The sequence below is a fragment of the Chelonoidis abingdonii genome, chromosome 15 (assembly GCF_003597395.2).
Source record: "Chelonoidis abingdonii isolate Lonesome George chromosome 15, CheloAbing_2.0, whole genome shotgun sequence".
Classification (NCBI taxonomy): Eukaryota; Metazoa; Chordata; order Testudines; family Testudinidae; genus Chelonoidis; species Chelonoidis abingdonii.
Genome location: NC_133783.1, coordinates 5,232,540 through 5,244,559, shown reverse-complemented (window position 1 = coordinate 5,244,559; position 12,020 = coordinate 5,232,540). Strand labels below are relative to the sequence as shown.

The window sequence follows — 12,020 nt, the reverse complement described above, 5'->3', positions numbered from 1 at the left end:
ACTAGATAAATTCCTGGAGAATAGGTCCATCAATGGCTATTAGCCAGGATGGGAGGGATGCAACACCATGCTCTGAGTGTCCCTAGCCTGTTTGCCAGAAGCTGGGAATGGGCAACAGGGGGATGATCACTTGATGATTTCTTCTATTCATTCCCTCTGAAGCACCTGGCCTTGACCACTGTCAGAAGACAGGATACTGGCTATGTGGGCCATTGGTCTGACCAGTATGACCATTCTTATGTAAAAATTAATTATAATAATGTTTAGTACAGAAACTCCCCAACATAATGACCTCTCAAGATAGCAACAATGTGAGATAACACCTTGGCAAATAATGCATTTTTAAAATTTTGGCCTACTAGCTGCATCACCAGCGCTGGTCTCGCTACACCGGAAGCAGACCCAGGTGTACAGCCAGCGCTGCAAACAGGGAGTTGCAGCGCTGGCTGAGCTTTTAAGTGTAGACACCTGCTAAGTTGCAGCGCTGTAACCCCCTCACCAGCGCTGCAACTTGCAAGTGTAGACAAGGCCTTGGAGTTCAGAGGTGCTTTCATGTGAGTACACCTCCCAGGTGGGGGGCAAGAAGGCACCTTGCTCATTCCTCCAGCTGCTCACTGTTCACTCTGGCCACTGCTGTTTGTTGTGTCATCATTCACTTCACCACTCTGTTGACAATGGCCCTGCACGGTCACCTTCTGCCACTGTGACCTCTACGAGTTGGTCTCTTGAGGTTCCACCCAGCTCTCAGTGATTTCAGCTGAGCTCTCAGTGGGGGAACCTCGCTGCCCCCACAGCAGGACTAAGCACTTAGACATGATTATCAGTGATTTCAGCTTCAGCAGTCACTTAACAGAACAAAAGACTATCTATAGAGCCTAATCAGCTCTGTCTTTAAACAGTGGAGAGGGACAAGTTCTCACCCTTTCTTCTGATGCTCTCAATCAGCACAGGCTAAGTACAGTTCTACTGCTCTTTACTCATACAATGAAAACAACAACATTTCATTCCCCCTACCCCCGCATTCAAGTGATTTGTAACCCAACCCCAGCCAAAATCTATCACTTGGGCAACACAGCTCTGTTTGCTGGATACCTAGGAAGATGAGGTATGACTATAAATAAAATCGGTTTGTGAAACCTTTCCCCCCCAGCCACAGCTCATCACTAGCTGTCAGGGAGAGCTCATTTAGACTTTGCTTGCAAATCATCATTTGACATTATTAGGTTGGCCATCACCAAAATGAATGCACTGACACTGTCATAAAAAACTACAGCTGTATAAGGAAGCTAGTCTATGTTCATGTCTTTCAAATCTATTTACTTTTTCAGATACATGTATTTTATCATACACTGTATATGCTTTTAAAGGGTGTATTAATGTTTCAATTTCACTTCCCAAACAGTCACTAAATTGGCATGTAACTAGGTCACAAAACTGAAGGGGGGTGCTGGGGAAAGGAAATCACTGTTTCGGGGTCTACAATAGTTGACCCCCATTGGATCCAGCCCCGAAGCAGCCTGGGTGGGCCTGCCCCTTGTAGCCAGCAGGTGTCGCTGCAGGGAGCGTCCGCAGCGTTGCAACTCGCTGTGCGTAGTTCCTCAGCTCCGGCGGTGCCTCTCCTTGTTGGCGGTGGGCGGGGCGAGGAGAAGGAGGACGCCGAGCGGCCGGTGCCGTGAGCTCTGCAGTGCGGTGGGGGCGCGCGCGCGCGCGGGCGGCTCCGGCTCCGGCTCACTTCCGTGCAGGCAGCCCCCGCGCCCCGCTGCCGCCATCATGGTGAAGGAGCAGTTCAGGGAGACCGACGTGGCCAAGAAAATGTGAGAGGCGGGGGATGGAGAAAGAGATGGTGGGGGCCGACTCGGGGATGGCGGGGAGGGGCTGTGCCGCTGGAGGGAGGCGGGGTCAGACCCAGGTCAGAGGTGGGCTCTGTGCCCCTGGATGGAGGGATTCAGCCCCAAGGATGGAGGGAGTGTTTGGGTGACCACCTGCAAATACTGATTTATGTCTGTATTTTCTGTCTCTAAAGAGCGCCTGTCTTTGTGTTCCAAGTGCATGTGGCAGTGCTTAAGAATTACAGCAACGTTAATGCATAATCGTAACTAGCCAGGGCTCCATGGTGGGGCTGGTTTATCTGGTTAACTTTTATGTTTTAAATCGGTATTTAAACAAAAAAAAAAAAAAGCTGATCGCATCAGGTACGTGCATTGGTACATGTTTCTAGTCTGACATTGGGATCAGCTTAATGAAAGTCAGAATCGGCTCTTCTGAGCCTTTGGTTCTTGTTGGCCACAGTGGTTCCTAAATTGGTTTATATAATGTATCTGCACTTATTCTAATGGTTTGAGCATTGGGCTGCTAAACCCAAAGTTGTGAGTTCAGTCCTTAAGGAGTTCATTTAGGGATCCGGGGCAAAAATCTCTCTGGGGATTGGCCCTGCTTTGAGCAGGGGGTTGGACTAGATCAGGGGTAGACAACCTATGGCACGTGTGCCAAAGGCAGTGTGCGATCTGACTTTCAGTGACACTCTTGCTGCCTTGGTCCTGGCTCTCAGTCTGGGGGCCTCTGTGTTTTAACTTAATTTTAAATGAAGCTTCTTAAACATTTTTGAAACCTTGTTTACTTTATATACAACAATTCAGTTATATATTATAGACTTATAGAAAGAGACCTTCTAAAAACATTTTAAATATATTATTGGTATGTGAAACCTTAAATTAGAGTGAATACATGAAGGCTCGGCACACCACTTCTGAAAGGTTGCCGCCCCCTGGACTAGATGCTCTCTCCAGAGGTCCCTTCCATCCCTGATATTCTATGATTCTGTATAGGTGGGCTTGTTTAGTCAGAAAAGAAACCAAACACTGGTTGATTAACATGGGGACAGAGTGGAGTTGGGTGGTGCTCCTTCCCTGCCCCCCTGTGAGGGCTGGTCCCAGGCTCTGTCATGACCCCCTGAATGATCCTGTGGGTAACTCACAGTTTAGGGACCACTGCTCTATAGTCTGTTGATGATCCTTAAATAACTATTTAGCTGTAAAGCAAAAACCTAATACACAGACTCATGTTTTTTTCCCAGAGATGGAAGTATAGTTTTGCTTTGTTTTTATTTTAACTCAAATTAACTTCTTGTATATCTTTTTTAAATCAAGTTTTGTGATTTTTCCTGTTCTAGAAGCCACATCTGCTTTGGCATGAAATCTCCAGAAGAGATGCGCCAACAGGCTCACATTCAGGTGGTTAGTAAGAACTTGTACAGCCAGGACAACCACCACTCTCCACTGCAGTATGGAGTACTGGACCATCGTATGGTGAGGATCATTGGTGTTGGTTGGTTGGTTTTGTTTGTTTGGTTTTTTTTGTGTGGAAATATTTTAAACGCTTATAAACAATGCTGAAATGAAAACTGAATTCCATGGTACAGCCACAGAACCGGTGTGCCTGTGCAAGGTTCCCTTTAAACTACATGAGCTGAAGAGAAATAAGGTGTTATGTCTCCTTGGCTCTTCTGCTGAAATTGCCAGTTGCAATGGTGTCTTGTGATATGAGCACCTTTTCACTTGGAATGTGACTTGTGCCATCAAACATTTCACACTGTTGGACTGATCAGGCAGACTCACTTTTGAGGCTGGTCACACATTCCTCCTCATACTTTTCACATGACCACAAAATAGCCACGCTCCCTGAGGTACAGGGCAGACATACCCAGAGTGTGGTTTGCTGGTTGTGTAGACAGCAGCACAAGTTTTAGCATGTGTTGTTAGTGCAAGTATGTACTCGGGGATCAGGTGGGGTTGTGCAACCTGCACTGAAATCCACGCTGATGTATCCTCGCTGCTGCTGTTAGCAACCTAGCCACATTAAAGCTAGTGTTGATATAGCTGCACAAGCTGCAAATCACATCAGCTGTAGTGTGGCCATACAGTGATATGGTACTAACTGTAATAGTCTTTCAAGATGAATTGGGCTGAATGAGCAGGAGCAGTGCAAGATGCTCTGTTTCTGTGGAGATTGGATGTTGCGTATGATGCTTTAAGTGTATTACTAGCTCTTGCTGACTGAGAGCAAGAGTTCAGAGTTGAAATAATCCAGAAGTCTTTCATGCGAGTGTACAGAGAACTGTCCACGGGCATGTTGACTAATTTAAGAGCCGCTGTGGTAGCTTCTTTTGTTCTCTGAGTTTGGTAATTGCAGCTATAATGGTTTCGTGTCTTTTTTTCAAAGGGTACCAGTGAAAAGGACCGTCCATGTGAAACATGTGGGAAGAATCTAGCTGACTGTTTAGGGCATTATGGCTATATTGACTTGGAGCTGCCATGTTTCCATGTTGGGTACTTTAAAGCTGTCATAGGCATCTTACAGGTAAAATAATTTTCCTTAATTGGAAGGGACAGAAATATTCCAGTCTAAGGAGAGGAAGAGGTCAGAAAAGCTGAGGCTTCACTCCATATGGATTATCCTTCTGGGAGCCATGAAAGAGATGGTGATATTTTATGTAGAACACTTTGTACAGTTATTTGGTACTGAAGCTGATATAAATGATAGGTTACAGACTGTAGTTAATAGTTCTGCAATTTCACATTTGAGTTCCTTCAGAACTCTTGAGTGAATACCATCTGGTCTGGGGATTTATTACTGTTTAGTGTATCCATTTGTTCCAAAACCTCCTCTAATGACACCTCAATCTGGAACAGTTACTTAGATTTGTCACCTAAAAAGAATGGCTCAGGTTTGGTAACCTCCCTCACATCCTCAGCCATGAAGACCAGTGCAAAGAATTCATTTAGTTTCTCTGCAATGGCCTTGTCGTCCTTGAGTGCTCCTTTACGATCTGAATAGTCTAGTGGCCCTCGTAGTGGTTTAGCAGGCTTTCTGCTTCTGATGTACTTCAAAAATTTTTTGCTATTTAAAATTTGGCTAGCTGTTCTTCAAATTCTTTTTTGGCCTTCCTGATTATATTTTTACATTTCATTTGCCAGAATTTATGCTCCTTTCTATTTTTCTCATTAGGATTTAACTTCCACTTTTTAAAGGATGCCTTTTTTCCTCTCAATGCTTCATTTACTTTGTTTAGCCACAGTCACATTTTTTTTTCGTTCTCTTATCCTGTTTTTTAATTTGGGATATACATTTGTTGAGCCTCTATTATGGTGCCTTTAAAAAGTTTCCATGCAGCTTGAAGGGATTTCACTTTTGGCACTGTACCTTTTAATTTTTGTTTAACTAACTTCATTTTTGTATAGTCCCCCTTTCTGAAATTAAATGCTACAGCTGCTGTGATGTTTTCTCTGCCACAGAAATGTTACATTTTATTATATTATGATCACTATTACCAAGCGGTCCAGGTATGTTCACCTCTTGGCCCAGATCCTATGCTCCGTTTAGGATTAAATAAAGAATTGTCTTTCCTCTTATGTGTTCCAGGACTAGCTGCTCCAAGAAGCAGTCATTTAAGGTGTCAAGAAACTTTATCTCAGCATCCTGTCCTGACATGACATTGTACCCAGTCAATATGGGGCTAATTGAAATCCCCCATTATTATTGAGGTTTTTTTTTAATTTTTATAGCCTCTCTAATCATTTCAAAGTCACTGTCACTATCCTGGTCAGGTGGTTGGTGATATATCCAAATATTCTTGTTCTTAGAGCATGGAATTATCCATAGAGATTCTATGGTACAGTTTTTATTCAAAGTTTGTCTCTTAAGTGATGCCAATAAACTTAAGTTGTCTCTTTGCATGGACATTTAATTTCCTGCGGAACTTTTCTTAAGGAGAGCAAAGATTTGTTCTGTTGGCCAGAGTTTCCCAACTTGCTCCCATCTGTTCGGCAGTGTGCTATACTTGGGTTCCCCCACTAAGGCAGTGACATTTCACCTATGAAACTGCGTGTATAACTGTGTATGAAGAACTGTAGTATCCCTCATTATAATTTGTCCCTAATCAGATATTTATTTCTCACTAACAGAAGAACAATGGTTAATCAATTGTTTGTTTTTTAGATGATCTGCAAGACCTGTTGCCGTATCCTATTGTCCTCAGAGGAGAGAAAACAGTTTTTGGATTACCTGAAGAGGCCTGGTCTGACCTACCTGCAGAAACGAGGTTTGAAAAAGAAAGTCTCTGAAAAGTGCAGAAAGAAAAGCACTTGCCCTTATTGTGGTGCTTTCAATGGTGAGTGTGGAAACTAGCAGGTGGTGGTTGGTATTTAGCATGACTGCTTTTTTTGTTTTTTCCACTAGTGCCCAGCCTGTGAAGAGCATCACAATGTTGTGTTGTCTTTTCATCATTCAACAATCATCGATGTTTTTTCTAGATCTTAACCTTAGGCTAAAACCCAAAAACCTTCTTGAGTGTACTAGACAATTGTTCAAAGCTGTGCTACGATAAGTGGCGTGAATCCACCTGATGACTATCCTATTCCTGCAGATATGAGGATTGATAGTCCTAATTTTGACCTAACTAAAGAGCCTGTTCTTCATAATTGTACTTAGTCATCTTTGTGAAGCCTAATATGCTATTGACCGTTTCCTGCAGTAATGAGTTTGACAAGTCGGTAATACTTAGCATAGAAGTGTTCCAGATGGAGTTGTAATAATTGCAGATCATACTGATATTTGATTCATTGGTCAGTTACTGGTAGAAAACCTTATGTGATACATTTTTTTCCTTAAAAAGAAAGAAAGAAAACACAAAGTCTCGTGACTACTCTTAATACAAAATGAGTAACATTGCAGTTAAGTATTGTTACTATTGCTATAGTATTACAGCTTTGCAATTTTATAGTGACAATCTGGTTAGAATAGTCAGCATTTGAATTCTTTTTAGTGTAATGTGTCCAGCAGCCCTCACTGTTTGTATTGCGGTAATAACTGAAGGTTTCTCTTAAGAGGACTGGGGCTTGATAGTACTAGAACTGTACAAATGCATAGGAAGGCAGAGATTTAACAAGTGTGTTCCAATCCATGCATTTAAATCTGTATCTTTTTTGTCATGAATGCGTTCATGATGTTTGTGAACATGTCTTGTAGCTGCCACTACTGGTAACATTAAAATCATGTTTTTGTGACCATCTCTTTTAAATTTCACTTCCGTTCCAGTATGGTTTTTGGAAGCTAATATTTCATGACTATCTAAGGTTAGAGAGGAGTTCTTTACATGAATTAAAAGCTACATCTCTAAGCCAAGCTTTCAGATGATACAAAACTCTGAAGGCCTGCTAAAACCCAGGCTTTAAAAGTTGTTTTGGAAATAACTTGGGAAGGGAGGGAGTAAGGTAGTAATCAAAATGTGATTTTATTTCTTTAAGGTCTAGTGTGTCTCAGCTTCCTAGGGTAGAAATAAATACCCTGTGCTATTGGAAGAACAAAAAATACTTGCTTTCCAGCAGTATAAACATTCAATCTCAGCTATTGCATAAACTGCTATGTCAGACTTAGTATTATCACTTGTTCCTCATTTTAGCAGTATTTAAGTCCCATACCTTGTGCAAGTAAAAATCAGTTACTGAAATTATACTTTGGAGCCTGTTTTCCCACCTCTAAAAAGAAGGTAATATTTGCCTTGAGTGTGTTGTAATGAATGCTTTTACAACAGTTCAAAAACATGAGGCTATGTTTTGGTGTCAGCTATGTATATGTGGGGTTTCCTATATAAGTCAATATGTAGAGTCCATAACAGTTTTTGAAGCTAGATATGGCCCTAAAAAACACTGCAAAAACTTGAGATAATCTTTTAAATTCCTTTGTGTTGTGTTCTGTCATCCAGAGACCCAATATATTGCTACTCATCTTGCAGAACCATCTGTTTCCTTTAACACATACACAGGAACAGGTTCTGAAAAGAAGAAATGCTCATCAAATGAGCATCTCAATTTGCTGGACATGAGAAAACATTTAAAAAAAAAAAAAAAAGAAAAACCTCATCTGCTTTGTGAAGGTTTGGAGAGGTTAATTGAAGTGATGGGGAAGTAGGTTAATATAGTTCAGTGGTTCTCAAATTTTTTTTTTTTTTTTACTGGCAACTGCTTTCACGCAGCAAGCTTCTCAGTGCGATCCCTCCTAATATATTAAACACACTTTTAAGTATATTTAACACCATTATAAACGCTGGAGGCAAATTGGAGTTTGGGGTGGAGGTTGACGGCTTGTGACCCCCCCATGTAATAACCTCATGACACCTCCAGTTTGAGAACCCCTGATATGGTGTCCTTTTCCTTCTGGGGTCAGATGCTCACATGAGTCAGAAGTAGAAATTCAGGGGATTTCTTGTTCTTTGAACTTATTCCAGCTAATGTAGCATCTGACTGATTTGGCAGTTGTTGGTGCTTTTGTGTTTTATTTCTCAAATCAGTTTATGCTCATTTTCAGTGAGCACAGGAGAACACAATTTGAGAGGACTAGCTGGTTCAAGGACAGATAATGGTTATGGTGTCCTGCACAGTTAAGTCACTGGCTAAAATCCACTCTGGATTAGTAATGATCAAAAGTTACTATCTGAATGACTTGTGAGTGAAATGAGTTGGTGCACTCTGGTCCAGTTCCTAGTGCAAGACCATCTACATTGCAAAAACCCCATACCACTGCTAAGGAGAGGTTGAATGGACATGTCGAGTGAGCCACCTTCTCATCCTTAGAAGTAGTCCAGGTCACAGCTGAGATGCACTGAACAGGCAACGTGGGGAAACTTTCATTGCTGTAGCTGTTGCTGCTTCTGTTCTGTGAACAGAAGCATGTGGTATCTAAAGGTGACCAGAGCCAGCACCTTCCCCTAATACTATGTTCACTAAAAAAAATATTTTAAAATTTTTTTAGAATAGCTAGAGTTGAGGTTGTTTTTTTTAACAAAATTGTCGTCTTGTAGGTACTGTAAAGAAGTGTGGCTTATTGAAGATAATCCATGAGAAGTACAAGACCAATAAGAAAGTGGTGGATCCAATAGTATCCAGTTTCCTTCAGTCCTTTGAAACTGCCATAGAACATAACAAAGAAGTAGAATCCTTGCTGGGGAGAGCTCAGGTGAATTAATGTGTCTACCAGTGCCTGTTTTGGCAGAGCTTGAGTTTTCTGCTAACTTTGATACATACATTCCTGAATGATGAGCTGAAGTATTTAGTACAGGGGTAAAGGAGTCGTGCTGGTCCAGCCTTTGGATATGTGGAGAGGAGAATTTGAAGAACAATTACCATACTGCCTGGCTGAGGGAGATGTTAATGGTTTCTGCAAGGAGCGGCATCTTTAACCAGTCAAGTAATTGTGGTACGCAGTTTCCTGCATGCAAAAGATAGGGATGCTCCTGGTATGGGCAGTCAGTGAACAAAGCTTAGTGGTGAAATCAAGGTAACAGGAAGAAGAGAAGAAATTTAGGCTACTGCAGACTATCTCTGGGAACAGTTACCTTCAATCACTGTCTTGAATATTTGTAATACTCCATAAACCCTACCTATGATTGGAAGAGCTGAGAACTGAACAGGAAGGAGTGACCAAAGTATAGTACAAGAATATATATAGTTTTCGTGGTTTTGCTGAGCTTGGCCTTGTATGAGGGTTTTCCTTTGGATTTTAACCGGTCACTCAGTTCTTGGTATGGATGTTTGGAAAAAGCAAATAAAAAACATTGTGATACGGAGTTTGTCTCTTTCTCCAATTGCAGTAGGGCAGCTTTATAAAGACAGGCATTTCTTGCCGGCTTTGTGTTTGTTGATAAATTGTGAAATGTCAGCAATGTATTATTCTTCAGTCAGGAAAAAAAGGTTAGGTTTAGCAAGTTATTTTAAAATTTAATGAAATTATGTAGGATATAATGCCGTAATCTGTGATCTCTAGTAATTGAAATTGGTGGTCATTATACCTTACTGCAAGCATGTTATAAGATGATTACATTGCTTGGCAAGTAATGATGAAATACACTATTTCCAGTTTAGATTTCTGTCTCTAGATGAGTTGTTACAGTAGTTTGTTTTCTATAGCAATATGAGTAAGAGGAGAAGCTTGAGGGGAAGAATCAATGAGCCAGAGTTTACTGGGACTGCAATTCTAAATAAACAAACCAAAAGACGCATTTGTTTTTGTTTGCCTTAAGAATAACTTCCTCTGCATATGGTTTTGTTTTGTTTTTAAATCGACTTTTTACTTGAGCAATTGGCAGAGAAGTGTCGCAAATGAAGTAAACAGTATTAAGATGTAACCAAAAATGAGCTGTTATGCCCTTGAAGGTTACAGTGTGACTTTCTTCTTTTAATTTTGTAGGAGAACTTGACTCCTTTAATGGTGTTGAACCTCTTTAAAAGAATCCCAGCAGAAGATATACCTCTGCTTCTGATGAATCCAGAAGCAGGAAAGCCTTCAGACTTGCTCCTGACACGACTCCTGGTACCTCCATTGTGCATCAGACCCTCTGTTGTGAGCGACTTGAAATCTGGCACCAACGAAGATGACTTGACGATGAAGCTTACAGAGATAATTTTCCTCAATGATGTAATCAAAAAGGTGAGCCACCGTGCCTGCAACTGCTGCTCTTCTTAAAAATAAATAATTGAAAGGCTGGATTAGACTTGGGGGTAATTGGTTTTACTTGTCGCTATGAGGTCTGATGTTGCATTCATTCTGACTTCAGCGTAAGAAACAGCTGCAGTATTTGGCCCTATATGAAATGGCATGGAATGGTGGACTCAGACTGAGCTTTCTCTTTGGCTCTTGGTGTTACACCAGTGTGTTAGCGACCTGCTAAACGTGGACTGGAGTAATTGCTTTTCCTGAAGTATTCTCATTATGCTACATTTAGCATGTTTTGGGATGACTGTTGCCCTTGATGGAAGCACAAGGAAATAATAGTTCATAGGCCCAGAAATTCACACACCCCTCTTTACCCATCTGCTTTCTTATTTTATACCTCTCTATCTTTCTCTGCCAGGGAGGGCCTTCCAACTTCCCTTTTGATGTGTATGGGAGTCTCTTTTTTTTTTTTTTTTCCTCTTTCTCTACCCCATCTCTCTTAAGAATTCAAGTCAGAGTTAAGGACCGAAAGGGATGCTAGAGCTAGTCAAGTACGTCACCTAGTTGGAAGGGCTGTTGTGCAGCTTGGCGGCTTTCTTTTTGCCCCAGGCCAGTATTTCCCAGACTTCTGAAAGCTCATTTCTCCCTCTCACCTCTTTCTACTCTTCCATGTAGTCTTAAAAGCCTACCCAAAATGAGTAGCTTATTGGGCTTGTCTGCATGTAGAGTTTAACCAATTTTAATTTTTTTTAAACCACTGCAAAAGATTGTGTGTGCACATTCTTTTTTGTGTTAAATCAGATTTACTTGGGTTTAGTTTAAATTGATTAGGAACAAGTTTAAGTTAAATAGAAATAAGTGATTTAACGCAATGCAACTAAATCTGTGAAGAAAAGTGCATCGATAAAGGGAGTTATCACTCATTCAAATCAATGGGGCACTTCTCAGCTCAGAGCTATTTCAGCTGTCCATGAACTCAGGCAGATATTAGTTACATTCAGGTCGTGCTTTCGTGGTTGTATTTCAACAGTAACAGCTAGAAACTTTTTTTTAAAAACTGAAACTGGAGAACAATTGAGAAGCTTGTTCACCATCCCCCAATAGCTAGTTCTTTGTGTTTCCAATTTTTCTCCGACATTGGGAAATGCTGCTCTAGGTTGTGTGTGCTGTCTCCTGGGAAAAAGAAACTAGCACTGGGTTATAACCTGTTTCTCCGCAAGATGTTGCGCAACAGAACTATATCCCTAGGTTGGCTTAACCTGTTGTTCCATATTAGTTTCTGCCACAGAGATGCAGTAGTGAAACCTTGAGTGATGGTCTTTGCCCGGAAGAGGGCTAAACACAATGGAATTTTGTTTGCCACCTCTCTGATAAGTTAATTGTTTAATGACTCATGTCTCCACAGCATAATCCTTGTATGATAGATTCAAGTATTAAAATGGTCAGTTAATCAAACAAACACACAACCTTTAGTTTGTCATTAATCAGAAGCTGATTTTGCCAGAAGGAAAATGTGTGGTGCCAGGTTCTGCTCA

The 12,020-nt window shown here is 41.2% G+C and overlaps 1 protein-coding gene across 2 annotated transcripts in view; it reads left to right on the top strand.

Annotated features, from left to right (window-relative positions):
• Positions 1-1,628: 1,628 nt before the first annotated feature.
• POLR3A (RNA polymerase III subunit A) overlaps positions 1,629-12,020 on the top strand; it is a 52,256-nt gene continuing 41,864 nt past the window's right edge. For both annotated transcript variants that reach the window (XM_032783054.2, XM_032783053.2), the window contains exons 1-6: positions 1,629-1,814; positions 3,170-3,305; positions 4,219-4,356; positions 5,995-6,166; positions 8,855-9,009; positions 10,240-10,479. In XM_032783054.2, coding sequence (XP_032638945.1) covers positions 1,771-1,814; positions 3,170-3,305; positions 4,219-4,356; positions 5,995-6,166; positions 8,855-9,009; positions 10,240-10,479 — 885 coding nt within the window. In that variant the 5' untranslated portion in view covers positions 1,629-1,770. The remainder of the gene's footprint in view (positions 1,815-3,169; positions 3,306-4,218; positions 4,357-5,994; positions 6,167-8,854; positions 9,010-10,239; positions 10,480-12,020) is intronic.